This window comes from Bos grunniens, chromosome 5 (genome assembly GCF_055505025.1).
Source record: "Bos grunniens cultivar Pamir isolate PY7600 chromosome 5, Bosgru_T2T1.0, whole genome shotgun sequence".
Lineage (NCBI taxonomy): Eukaryota > Metazoa > Chordata > Mammalia > Artiodactyla > Bovidae > Bos > Bos grunniens.
Genome location: NC_141169.1, coordinates 56,711,975 through 56,724,502, shown reverse-complemented (window position 1 = coordinate 56,724,502; position 12,528 = coordinate 56,711,975). Strand labels below are relative to the sequence as shown.

The 12,528-nt window shown below is 49.9% G+C and overlaps 1 protein-coding gene and 1 pseudogene across 4 annotated transcripts; one reads left to right on the top strand and one right to left on the bottom strand.

The window, feature by feature from the left end:
• Positions 1 to 26: 26 nt before the first annotated feature.
• Positions 27 to 7,077, bottom strand: B4GALNT1 (beta-1,4-N-acetyl-galactosaminyltransferase 1). 4 transcript variants are annotated; one of them, XM_086400336.1, is made up of 11 exons: positions 6,559 to 7,077; positions 5,738 to 5,956; positions 5,068 to 5,232; positions 4,832 to 4,938; positions 4,328 to 4,368; positions 3,993 to 4,173; positions 2,893 to 3,000; positions 2,578 to 2,768; positions 1,823 to 1,963; positions 1,341 to 1,581; positions 27 to 727 (listed from the first exon to the last, which is right to left on the bottom strand). In XM_086400336.1, exons 2-11 carry the CDS (start codon positions 5,953 to 5,955, stop codon positions 510 to 512), a joined length of 1,611 nt encoding a protein of 536 aa, XP_086256462.1. In that variant the 5' UTR covers position 5,956; positions 6,559 to 7,077; the 3' UTR covers positions 27 to 509. The 4 variants fall into 4 exon arrangements, with proteins under 4 accessions (XP_086256462.1, XP_086256464.1, XP_086256460.1 ...); XM_086400338.1 differs by having other exon boundaries at positions 2,902 to 3,000; positions 6,559 to 6,981; XM_086400334.1 differs by lacking the exon at positions 6,559 to 7,077 and adding an exon at positions 6,358 to 6,530.
• A 3,250-nt stretch (positions 7,078 to 10,327) lies between these two features.
• LOC147371978 (signal transducer CD24 pseudogene) lies at positions 10,328 to 10,774 on the top strand (annotated as a pseudogene).
• The last annotated feature ends 1,754 nt before the right edge of the window (positions 10,775 to 12,528 follow it).

The following is a 12,528-nucleotide window of genomic DNA, read 5'->3' as shown; positions in this document are numbered from 1 at the left end:
AAGCATTGCAAAGACACAACTAAAAATGGCTTTCCCCTGTATGTTCACCAGCCCCCATTCCAACTCCATTCTCTCCATGGGGGTGAGGCTGCAGCCACTGCACAGAGTCCTGGATCCAGAGATGGGGGCACAGCCCTGGGACTATATACTGGGGACTTCCCCAACCCCTTAGTACCAAGGAGATGAGAGGAGAGTATTTCTGCTTTAGGTTTGTAGAGTCCCCCTTTGGGCTCTTTGGCACTTGAAAAGCAACCCCCCACTCCCTGCCCTAGGAGAAGGTAGGGGGGAGGACTTGGCACTGGCTGTGGGACAAGTTATGGCTCCATCATGCCCCTGGGCACTTGCAGAAAGGAGGAGTGACACCAGGACAAGCCCCTGTTTGGGATCAAGTTCTGAAGGAGACTGGGACAGTCAGTGGAGTGGTCACTGGCTGGCGGGGTTTGCTAGGAATTCCTGGCAGGGACAAGGAGGCAGGCCCAGTCTGACAGCTGAAAGGCCCCAAGTGGCCATCACTCTGAAGTCATGCACTGCAGCCGGTGTTTGAAGAAGAGCAGGCGATGTTTGGCCACCTGACTCTCGTCCAGTGATCCCGGGTAACGGTACCGAGCATAAGTCTCTGCCTTCGCATCCCTTGAGGTCCAAGGCAACTTCAACTTGGATGCGTGATCCACAACGACGTCTGAGCAGGAGCCCACTTGAAGAGAACCAAGTCCATCCAGGAAGAATTCTGGGGGCAGAGGGAAGGGGAGTACACAATGAAGGGTCTTGAGGATTCAGAGGCACCGCTGCCCCTAAAGGAGAACTGAGATTTGGGATATGGTGGGTGCATATGCAAAGACTCCATCTCTAAGGACCTTAGGCATGTAAATCAACCCTTTTGAGTCTTGTATAAAATGGAGTCAATATCCTTACCTTGTGCTTTGAAAACGGATTCCCTCCCTTCCTCCCTCCTGCAACACACACTCACACACCCAAAAATTCAATAAATGCGGACTTGGCTGCTCCGAGGTGGCCTGAACCAGGAGATTCCGTTGGGAGCAGGATAGAGGCCGAGGTGACTGTGGTGGGGAAGCTCAAGGCAGACCCAGTGGCTGTACTGGCCGCTGAGGTTTAAATGATGTTTGGGGCTGGGATGTTTGGAGCTCTCTCTGTGGTCGGGGCACGGGTCTTGGTGAATCTTCGTAGAACTGCTCTAGGGACCCCGGTGGCAGCTGTGGGCTCCGCGGGGTGGTCGGGCAGTAGTACCCAGGGCCCCAGGCACCTTACTGTCCCACCACCCCGCGGTCCCTGGTCCCGAGCCCCGAAGGGTCCCTGCCCGGCCTGGAGGGGGCGCCACTCACCCAGGTGCGCCACGCGGCTGAGGCGAGGGTCAAAGCCGACCTCGCGCACCTTGTCGGTGCGCGCCAGGAAGAAGTTGACCACGCCGTCTGTGACCACGCACCCCGGGAAGCCGACGAGCTCGTGGTGGAAGCCGCGCTTCTGCCGGAGGCAGTTCCCGCGGCCTGGCGCGCCGGGCTCCACGCTCAGCAGCTGCCGGTAGGTGGTGGCGAAGCCGGAGATTTCGCGCACCGCGCCCCCCACCTGCCGGGGCGGGAGGATGGCTGCAGGCCGGACGCGCACTGGAAGGGGTTAGGTCTAGGCTCCCTCTCCCCAACAGGCTGGCTTTCCTCCTGGGTCCTTCCCCGCCCCACCCCTGCAGGACCCAGACAGTGGCCCAGGCTCTGCTTCCGTCCCAGGGTTGGCTGCTCTCGGGTCTCCCGGCCTTGCCCTTAGCCTCCCGGAAGCCCTCCTCCCATCCTCCATCCCGCGGCCCCTCCCCTACCAGGTCCAGCGGCGTCCGCTCCAACACGTCCACAAGCCTCTCTAGTCGCGTACGCGCCGTGAAGACGAAGTCATCGTCCACCCACAGCACGTACTTGGTGGTTACTTGGGATATGGCCAGGTTTCGGCCTGCGAACCAGCCCTGGGAAAGAGTAAGTACGGTTGGCGATGCTATTGAGATAGGACGCAGCCCTCTGCCGCCTACTCCTCACTCCTGACCCTTCTCAACAGCCTCTGTCTGTGCGTGTATGTTCAGTCTGCGACCCCATGGACTGTAGGTCGCCAGGCTCCTCTGTCCATGAGATTTCCCAGGCAAGAATACTGGAGTGGGTTATCATTTCCTCCTCCAGGGGATCTTGCCTACCCAGAGATCCAACCTGCATCTCCTGCGGGCGGATTCTTTACTAATGAGCTACCTGGGAAGCCCCTCAACAACCTGTGCCCCTCTCCAAACTTTGGAAGTGCTTAGGAATGGCCGGGAGCTAGGTTTAAAAAAAATGCAGTTTCCCACTGCCAGAGGCTCTGAGTGGGTGTTCTGGGGGAAAGTCTTGGAATGTATTTGATTCATGCGTTCATCCATTCATTCATCAACTATTTATTGAGCCCCTACTAGATGCTAAGCACCATTCTAAGAAGGCAGCTCAAATAAGACCGCTCCCGTGGAGCTTACATTTCAGAAATCCTCATGCTGGATTCACTACCCTGGAGACTGCAGACTGAGGGCATGCCCCCTCCCGATGCCCTGTGGCTGTGCACCTTGCCAAAAGGCATGAGATAGTGCTCGATGTGGGGACCTCTAATGCTCTCTGGCTTGTCGCTGTCGTCCGCGATTACCACTGTGACCGTTGGGTAGAAGCGGCGGATGCTGGCGATGAGTGCCCGTAACCGATTGTAACGAAGGAAGGTCTTAGTGGCGATGGTGACCAGAGCGCTGATGTTGTACTGGGCTAGGAGTGAGGGACAGAGTTAGGTGCAGAGGAGAGTGGCGAGTGAGGAGAAGGAAGACACCTCCCAGGGCCACCCTCTCCCAACTTTCTTCCTGTCAGGCTGGATCTATGCCCCTGAGCATACCAGTCTCACCTCCCTGGGGTAGAGACCCAGGTGGGTACAGCCGAGGGTTGGGTGGGTGTCTTATGCGAATGGTGAAGGCAGCTTCGTGTCCCTCGGTGGAGAACCGGACTGGGAAGAAAGACATGAGATGTGGCCCCTAGGGCTTGGCCAAAATTCTCTTTTCAGTAAGTCAGTATTTAAGTGCCTACCCTGTGTTGCACTTTTCTAGGCCCTGTTAGATAAGAATGCAAGGTTCATATCCCCCTGGAACTTACATTTTAATGGGTGGGAGAAAGATGATAAAAGTTTTCATTAAAAGCTAGCCTTTATTGAGCATTTACTGTGTGCCAGGCACTTTTAAAATTACGTTAACTATATGAACTCATTTAACCCTCACAATAGCCCTATTAAGTAGATTCCTACTACAGAAAAAAGAAGGCAGAGAGAAATTAACTTGTCCATAATTACCCAACTCAGGCAAGAAAGCTGGGGTAGGAACCTAGTCCATCTGGTTCTAGGTTAAGTAAATAAGAAAATTCAGGTACAGATAAGTATTGAATAGAAAATAAGACAAGTATTGTGAGAGTGAAGAGGATCCATCTGAGCTGAGATCCAAATGATAAGGAGCCAGCCATACAAAAATCTAGGGGATGCATAGTCTAGGCAGAGGGAACAGCAAGTGCAAAGGCCCCCCAGTGGGAGTAGGTTTGGTAAAGAAGCCTTGGAGAGAAGCAGGAGGGCTGTTATACCCCTTTTGCCAGAGGAGAAATGGGGGCTCTGGGACAGAAAGCTCTTTGCCCTCTAGTAAGTGGTGGGCTGGGAATAGAGCTTGAGTCTTCTAGTTCTTGGGTCAGGTCATTTCCTGGGGCCCCCATGGTTGGGCTGAAGGGGGGACACACCCAAGGCTCGGGTTTCCCTCTGGCCTGTTCCAGCCCCAGTTGAACAAAGGCCCCTTCTCTCCCTCCTTGGCCCTGCTGGCCCAGCTGAAATGCCCATTGTGTGTCTGGACAGCTCTGGCCATTGCCCGAGTGTCTCCCACACCCTTTGCCATTTGCTTGCTCCTTCCTTTCTGGCTTCCTGTGTTCACCCAGCCTGTTACTACATCCACCCAGGCCTCGCACCTGTGTCTGCTGTGTTTGCCTGGTAGCTTCTGCTGCTGTAAGTGACCAGTTGCAGCTGCCGATTGAGTTGGTCCAGCCCTAGGCTGGTGAGGGTGAGATCTGGCTGCCCTTCTCCGATGAGAGTCACTCCAGTTACTTCCCCTGCCACGTCCCAGGTGCCCAAGGAGGCAGTCAGGTTCACCTGGGAGGGGGGATTGGCAAGTGCAGGGTGCAGGGTTATGCCCCCTACCCACCTCTTGCCTCCCTGCTTCTTCCATCCCTCCTTTGGCAGCCTCGCTGCCCTTCCTTCATCATTAATGCCCACCCGGCCTCCCCACCCTCCTGTTTTTTCTCACCTGGTATACCTCCTGACCGGAAGTGGCCTGCAGGCCCAGTCCTGGAAGCAAGGAGAGGGAACCAGAATCACAGACAGCTTGGGATTCCTCCCTTTCTCCTCCCTCTTTCACCTCACACAGCACAGAACTTCTCACCCATCCCTCCTATGGAGGCCACAGCAGGGCACATTGTAGGGCATAGCCCAGAGTAACCGATTTCTCACTCCTTCCCATCAAAGCAGTAGGTCTTGTGTGGCCTGCCCTGCCTGTCCATCTAACTTCAGCCAGTCAGCAAGAACACACCCTTCTCCATAAACCTCTCCAGTTGTCTTCGGCAATTCCCCACAACCCTAGAGTCCCTTCTGTCCCCATCTCCCACCTCATGAGCCCTCCCTGACCTCCAGTTTCCCTTTCATTAGAAGCCCCCCACCTGGCATTCCAATCTTCCCTCATTCTTTCTCACCCAGCCTGGGCTCTGCCACCCTCACAGTGGTTTAGGTCCTCCCCTTGGACCCTCCTCCCCACCTGGCACCAAGATACTCCTGAGGGGCTGGACCTCCACACCCTGCAGGGGGTACTGTAGCGGGGAGTTGGCAGGGGCTATGAGCAGCTGGTCAGCAGCAGACTGGCTCCTGGCAGTGAAGGAGGGGGAGGACAGAGGAGGAGTCAAGGGGAGCACGCTCTCCCTCCTACCCCACCCTCCCTCCAGGCCTCCCACGGCTCTCCACAGGCAGAATCACATCCTCCTTTCCGCTGGGTACCTTGAAAGGAAGGCCTGGAACTCCTGCTCCCTCGAGGCAGACACAGTGCTCAGCTCCTCAGGGTCAAAGGCCTTGGTGAAGTCAAAGGCTTGGACCTGCCTCTGGAAGGGGAGGTGAAGGCTTCCCTCACTGGACTCACAACTGCAATTGTTCGCAGACAGCAGCCTGTGGAGCCGGAAGGAAGGGTCCTCAGAGCCCAGCCATACAGCTCACTCATCCCACGGAAGGTTGACACAGCACCCGCACCTTCCCCATTCAACCCTGTTCATCCAAAATCTGTCCCCTTAATCACTGCTCTTCAAATAGTCCCCCAGAGGAGGGACCGCCCATGAGATGACCCATCCTCTACATCTGGATTTTACAGAGATATAGAACAAACCAAATGCTAAGGTTTCAGAGTTGCCTACACACCATCAGGACCCCAGCTGGACTCCTTTCACAGGGAATGACCAGGACTCACAAAGTCAGGGCCCTCCCCTGATTGCAACCGTCCCTTCCCACTCCCGAAGCACAAGACTCAGTAGCCCCCTCCACCTCTCACTTCACTCCCCGCCCCCCCACAACCACTCTGGGGAACCCAGGCATCAGAGCTCAGCAGTAGAGGAAACAGAAGCTTCCCAGACTACCCACCAGCGAGTGCCATGCTGTCACCCCGACTCCTTACACTCACCCCACCACTTGCTCCTTGATCCTGACCGGGATGTGTGCGTATCTGGGCTCAGGGGCAAGACCTAGCAGTTCTGGCCTGGGGTTGCCCTGTAGGGGCGTCCACAGCGCAAGAGGTGTCCGAAGGCCCGGCGCGACCCGGGTGCTCGCGTACAGGAGCCCCAGCGAGGCGCAGGCGAGCAGCAGGACGAGCACACAGAGGGCCCGGCGGCCCAGCCGCATCCTGGGTGGGCGAAGAAGTGGGAGGGTGAGAAGGTGGTGGGCGAAAGCGTGGGTTGAGACTCTGGGCCCCCGCAGTTCCGGAGACTCCAGCCGGCCCGGCTGTGGCTTCCCGCATCTCGGGCGCCAGGATTTGTATAGCGAATCGGTACCCTCGTCCCCCTCCCCTCACTCCCCGGGCCTCGGGTCTCCTAGCCTCCTTTCTTCTCGCCCTCTCCCACATCTCGCTTTCCATTCACGCCCGAGGCCTGTTATCTCGATGAAGCAAGAGACCTTTGGAGGTAGCGGTTTCGACGCGGCGGCTCGTAAGTAGAAAAAGCACCGTTTTATTAGAATAGCCGATGTTCCGGAGCCCGCCGCCTCCCTTGGCCCACGCATCCCCCACCCCCTCAGTCCGAGCATCACCTGGCCCGGGTGGGCTGCAGAGGGCAGCGCCACACCTTGCCTGTCATGAAAAAATGCAGAATCACGCCCGCGCTGCTGGGTGGCCCCGGCGGAGGTGACCCCGTGGGTGGCCTCGCGAAGCCGTGCGGGGCGACAAGGTGGACCGGTGCGCGCGCCTCTTCCCGCTTCCGGCTCAGTCCCGCGTCCCGCCCCAGCACTGACCTGTCTTAACGCTTTAAGGCCGCCGCAAGATTTCGGTCAGGGCTGTGCCAGGCTCTCAGCCCTGGCCTGAGAGTCCTCATGGGGCTGGAGGCGGCCTGATTGGGGAGTCGGGCATGAGTCTGAGAGTGACGGGGAATCCTCCTGCCTCCCGAGCGCGCACGACCCCGCCCGCCTTTGGACTCTCCGGGCTTTGTAGACCACCGCGCTGGGGTGGTTCTGGGCGTTTCCTGCGGGGTTGGGGGATCGGAGTCGAGAAACCGCCGCACTTCAATTCCAGAAATAAATCCGGGGTTCCCTGGGACCCTGTCCCTCTTGCCGGGCCGGGAGAGCCCGGGCCGCCGCCCGGCTTTTCAGATCGCTGCAGCTTGGCTTGGGTGCTGGTTGCGGAGGGGCGTCAGGCTGCGCGCCGAGAATGAGAGCGCTGGGGCGCCTTCTGGTGGGCGCGGAGGACACTGCGGGGGCGCGAAGCCAGCGAAGCACGAAGGTCCTTCTCTTCACGCCCCCTCCCTCCCCGCCAGCCCTTTGCCCCCGAACCCTGGCATCTGCCCCGCCCCACCGCGATTCCAGTCACTCTGTTCCTATTCGTTCGCAGCCGTCTTTCCATCGAGACTTTGGCCAGGACTGGCGATAAGGGTTTTAGGAAGTGATGGGGCGGGGAAGCCCTGTAAACCCATTTCAAGGAAGACTTGGATACTTAGGGTGAGATAAAGGAACCCAGACAAGACTGGAAAATAAAGACTGCCTAGCTAACAAAGACAAGTTGACAGCCTCCCTCCTAGCCTCGCCTCCCCCGCCCACCGGCCCCCGCATACCCCAGTTCTCTAAGGAATACTCAATGATGTAACAAACACTCAGTAATTCAAGGGCCTGCTTCTTCTGACTGCTCCTTGTTGCAGACTTGAGGAAGGGAAGATCCCCCAACAGTGCCTAGATTGGTTGTACTTAGGCGTGCAAGCTGCAGACCTGTACTACCTTAGCTGTAGCTGGATTCTTGATGCTGCCCTAAGTTCTGTGGTTCCATGATTCTAATAAAAGATGTCACAATTTAATAGGGAAAAAAGATATAATAGGAAATGTAAAACATAATGTAAATGTGGGGGCAGGGGGGAGGGAAGGTTGGATTATTGGAGGAACTGTGTACAAAGAAATGACTAATCGGCTGGAGGGAAATTGAGATTCTCACCCTCTTTACACCAAAATAAATTCTAGATGTATCAAATATCTTGTTATTAAAAATGTAACCACAAAGAGTAGTAAAATAATTCATGGAGTTTTTTTTTTTTTTTTTTTTAATAATCTTGGAGTGGGGAAGAGATCTCTAAGTAAGATATAAAAGGACATATTAATAGATTTGCCTGTATAAAAAGCTTGAGTGAAGGAATTTCTATAAACAAACTTGAGAAATGACAAACTGAAAAAATATGTGCAACATGTAAGACAGATAAAGGTCTATTTTTCTTAAGAGCTATAAAACATCAATAAGAAAAAATGATCAGTCACCCCTAAATAGGCAAAAATTGTGATTAGACAGTTGAGGGAAAAAGTAAAAATGGCTTTTCAAACAAATGAATGTACACTTGACCCTATTCATAATAAATAAAATCCAAATTAGAGTAACAATGAAATGGTTTTTGTTTAGCAAGTTAGTAAAGGTCAAAGAGTTTGCTAACACAAGTGGTCAAGTATTTGAAGAAATAGTCACTATCATACACTGTTGTGAGTGTAAATGGACCCAGCTTAGAGCAATTGGCCAATCTATTAACAATTAAAATATTAATCATTTAAATCTTAAATATTAGTAAGTTAAAATTTTAAAGATATGATTCAATCAGACAATGGGACACTGGATTAATCTATATCTACTGATACTGAATGATATCCAAAGCTGTTAAGCAAAATAGACAACAGCATATATAGTTGGCTCCTGAGTGTGGCTTTTAGCTTCTAGGATTGTTCAAATATTAGAAATGAAGTGCTACCATAATAAAAATCTAACAATGTGGGAATGGATTTGGAACTGGGTCTTAGGTAGAAGCAGGAAGGAATCTAGGAGTGTTAGTGAAAGACTGAAAAATATTGAAGAGCATATTAGTAGAAGCCTCATGTCCTTTGAGGAGGCTGCTGATAAAGAAAAGTGAGGAAAGTAGGGAAACTGAGGGGCTTCCCAGGTGGCACTAGTGGTAAAGAACCTGCCTGCAAAGTCAGGAGATTTTAAGAGATGCAGGTTCGATCCCTGGGTTGGGAAGATCCCCGGGAGGAGGGCATGGTAACCCACTCCAGTATTCTTGCTGGAGAATCCCATGGACAGAGAACCTGGTGGGCTACAGTCCATGGGGTCGCAAAGAGTCAGACATGACTGAAGGGACTTAGCATGTATGCATACCTACCTAATGAAATGGGGATCTCATTGAGATTTTCAAGCAGAATGTTGAAGATGCCTTCAGGTTTCTTCTTGTCACTTTTAGTAAATATGTAGGAAAAGAAAGTGAAAGTGAAGTCGCTCAGTCGTGTCTGACTCTTTGCGACCCCATGGACTGTAGCCTATCAGGGTCCTCTGTCCATGGGATTTTCCAGGCAAGAATACTGGAGTGGGTTGCCATTTCCTTCTCCAGGGGATCTTCTCAACCCAGGGATCGAACCCGGGTCTCCCACTTGGAAAAGAAAGAGATAAGCTAAAGAAAGAATGCCAATAAAAAAGTCCTGGAGATTGTTAGGTTTGAAATTTCCTAGCCTCTCCAATGGAGAAGGCAATGGCACCCCACTCCAGTACTCTTACCTGGAAAATCCCATGCATGGAGGAGCCTGGTGGGCTTCAGTCCATAGGGTCGCTGGGAGTCGGACACGACTGAGCAACTTCACTTTCACTTTTCACTTTTCACTTTCATGCATTGGAGAAGGAAATAGCAATCCACTACAGTGTTCTTGCCTGGAGACTCCAGGGACGGGGGAGCCTTGTGGGCTGCCATCTATGGGGTGGCACAGAGATGGACACGACTAAAGCGACTTAGCAGCAGCAGCAGCAGCAGCAGCAGCAGCAGCAGTGGCCTCTCCAAGGACCAGTGAGGCTAGAAATTTAAAAAATGGCTTCCAGGACTTCCTTGGTGGTGTAGTGGATAAGTATTCGCCAGCCAATGCAGGAGACATGGGTTTGATTCCTAGTCCGGGAAGAGTCCACATGCTGTGAAGCAACTAAGCCAGTGCACCACAACTACTGAGCCCACGTGCTGCAACTACTGAAGCCTGAGTTCCTATAGCCGGTGCTCCACAAGAGAAGCCACTGCAATGAGAAGCCTGCACATGGAAACGAAGAAGCCCACATAGAGCAAGGAAGACCCAATGCCGCCAAAAAAAAAAAAAAAAAAGGCTTTCAGGGAAAGACCATATCTAAGGAATGCTCAAGAAACTATTGTCTAAAAATAAAGCCAAGGATATAAACATAAATCCTCTGTTAAAGAAAGAGCTAAGGCAGTGCCTCAGAATGGTTCCATTAAACAATAGAACTCTCAGTGATCAAAGAAGCCCAAGGAAGAGAAAGGTTTATCTCAATAATATTTGTGAATATGGCTTTCATGTGATGTAGTTAACCTCAATAAGATTCACAGAAGAACTATAAAGATTTTAAGAGAATTGCATTTGCAGAATTTTATTGGTGATAGAATAATTCTCTCTTACTATTCTGATAGATAAATGTTTGCTGTTTTAAATCCCCCAAGTTTGGAGTAATGTATTACACAGCAATAGATAACTAATTCAGAATATTATATAGTTGACCTTGAACAATGAGGGGGTTACAGGCACTGCTTTATTTAAAATAAATTACCCCACCTTGCCTGCACCCCACCAGCGAGACGCGCTGCGCACCGACGGAGCGGACATGGGGAGAGCGATCATAGCCAGGCTCGGACTGGGGCTGCTGCTTCTGGCCCTGCTCTTACCTACGTAGACTTACTCAAATCAAACAACTGTTGTAACACCTTCAAGTAACTCCTCCCATACTACCTCACCTGCCTCTCATCCAGCCAATGCCACCACCAAGGCAAGCGATGGTACTCTGCAGTCAACAGCCAGTCTTTTTGTGATCTCGGTCTCCCTTCTACATCTCTACTGTTAAGAGACTCAGGCGAAGAAACATCTGTACTTCACCAGTACTTCTAAATCCAGTTCAAATGGCATCTATACATCCTGTGTGACAAAGGAAAAAAAAAAGAGAGAAAAAGAAGTCTTCATTGAATAAATCTGCTAATTACACACCTTATTTAATTGACAGAAATTATTGAGGATCCCAAATTTGTTTGAAGAGCATGTGAAGGGTTTGGCTAGATGATGAATGCCAATATTAAATCTGCTGGAGTTACCTGTACAAGATGAAGAGAGACAACGTCCAAAATTAGTTGAGATGATTTCCTTAAATGTGGCTTAAGAAGTATGGACACATAAAGCTATCAACTCTTCTTTTGGGAACTGAACTTTTCCTCTGGGGCTTTGGGCTGACATTGCATTTGACTTTTTATATAGTGCCAGGGCAAAGATGGATTAATCTACCCCAAATTCAAGCATAATGAATACATTTTGCTTGCATACTATTCCTATTCAAAAAGAACACTAGATTTATTTAAACAGATAACAAAGAATAGAAGTACATTGCTGTCAATGAATTTCAAAATATTTTTTATTTCTGCATACATTGAATAACTTTTACAGTTTAAAAAAATGTTCTGTTTTGAAGGTAAAATTGACAAATTTTGAAATGAAAAAGGCTAATATGTGAAGGAGCCAAACTGTAACTCAAATATTTGTGAAGTCAACACTGGAAGCTTGCTCACATTGAATTTATTTATTATTATTTTTTTGAATATTTATTCATTTACTTGGCTGCGTCAGGTCTCAGTTGCATCATATGGGATCTTTCGTTGCAGTGTGCAGGCTCAGTAGCAGTGGCATGTGGGCTTAGTTGCTCCAAGGCGTGTGGGATCTTAGTTCCCAGATCAAGGATCGAACCCATGTCCCCTGCATTGCAAGGGAGATTCTTAACCACTGGACCAACTCATCTGAAGTCCCGCTTACATTGAATTTAGAAAAACTTTATACTCTTTTCTGTAAATACTTCTTTTTAAACTGCATCAGAGTAGCCACATTTGGAACACTTTTTGCTATCATTTGATGTTTTTAGATAGTTAGAACCTGGTCCTAGGCCTAAAATGGGCTTGATTTTGGAAAGTAAATCTTTTCACAACTGCCTTGATGCACAGCAACCTTTTTAAAAATAGACACTCCCTAAAGTCTTTTGTTCACATGGTCACACACTGATGCTTAGATATTCCAGAATCTAATATGGCCACAGTAGTTTTGAAAACCAAAGTCATTTTTTTTTCCATCTTTAGAAACCAACACTGAAATAAACATATCCAACAGATCTCAAGCTACTGTGTGTGTGAATGAACATTCCCTTTTGTTTCACACCTGAATTCTGTGTATCTGTTTTGGATTGTATATTGTGTTTGTGTATTTATGCTTTGATTCATAGTATCTTTTCATGTTATGAAATTGATTTGCATTAAATACAAACTGTAAATTAAAAAAAATAAAAATAAAATAAATTACCAAGAAAAAATTCTGATTAATTTTTTTCTTCTTGGTTATTCATTTTAAATAAAGCAGTGTGTACATGTCAATCCCAGACTTCCTAACTATCCCTTCCTTCCTCCTCTACATTTCCCTCTGGTAACCATAAGTTCATTCTGTAAGTCTGTGAGTCTGTTTGTAAATAAGTTCATTTGTATCATTTTTTTGATTCTGCATATAAGCTATATCATATGATATTTCTTTCTCTGTCTGACTTACCTCACTTAGTATGACAATATCTAAGTCCATCAAATTGCTGCAAATGGCATTATTTTCATTCTTTTAACAGCTGAGTAATATTCCATTGTATATATGTACCACATCTTCTTTATCCATTCCTCTGTTGAT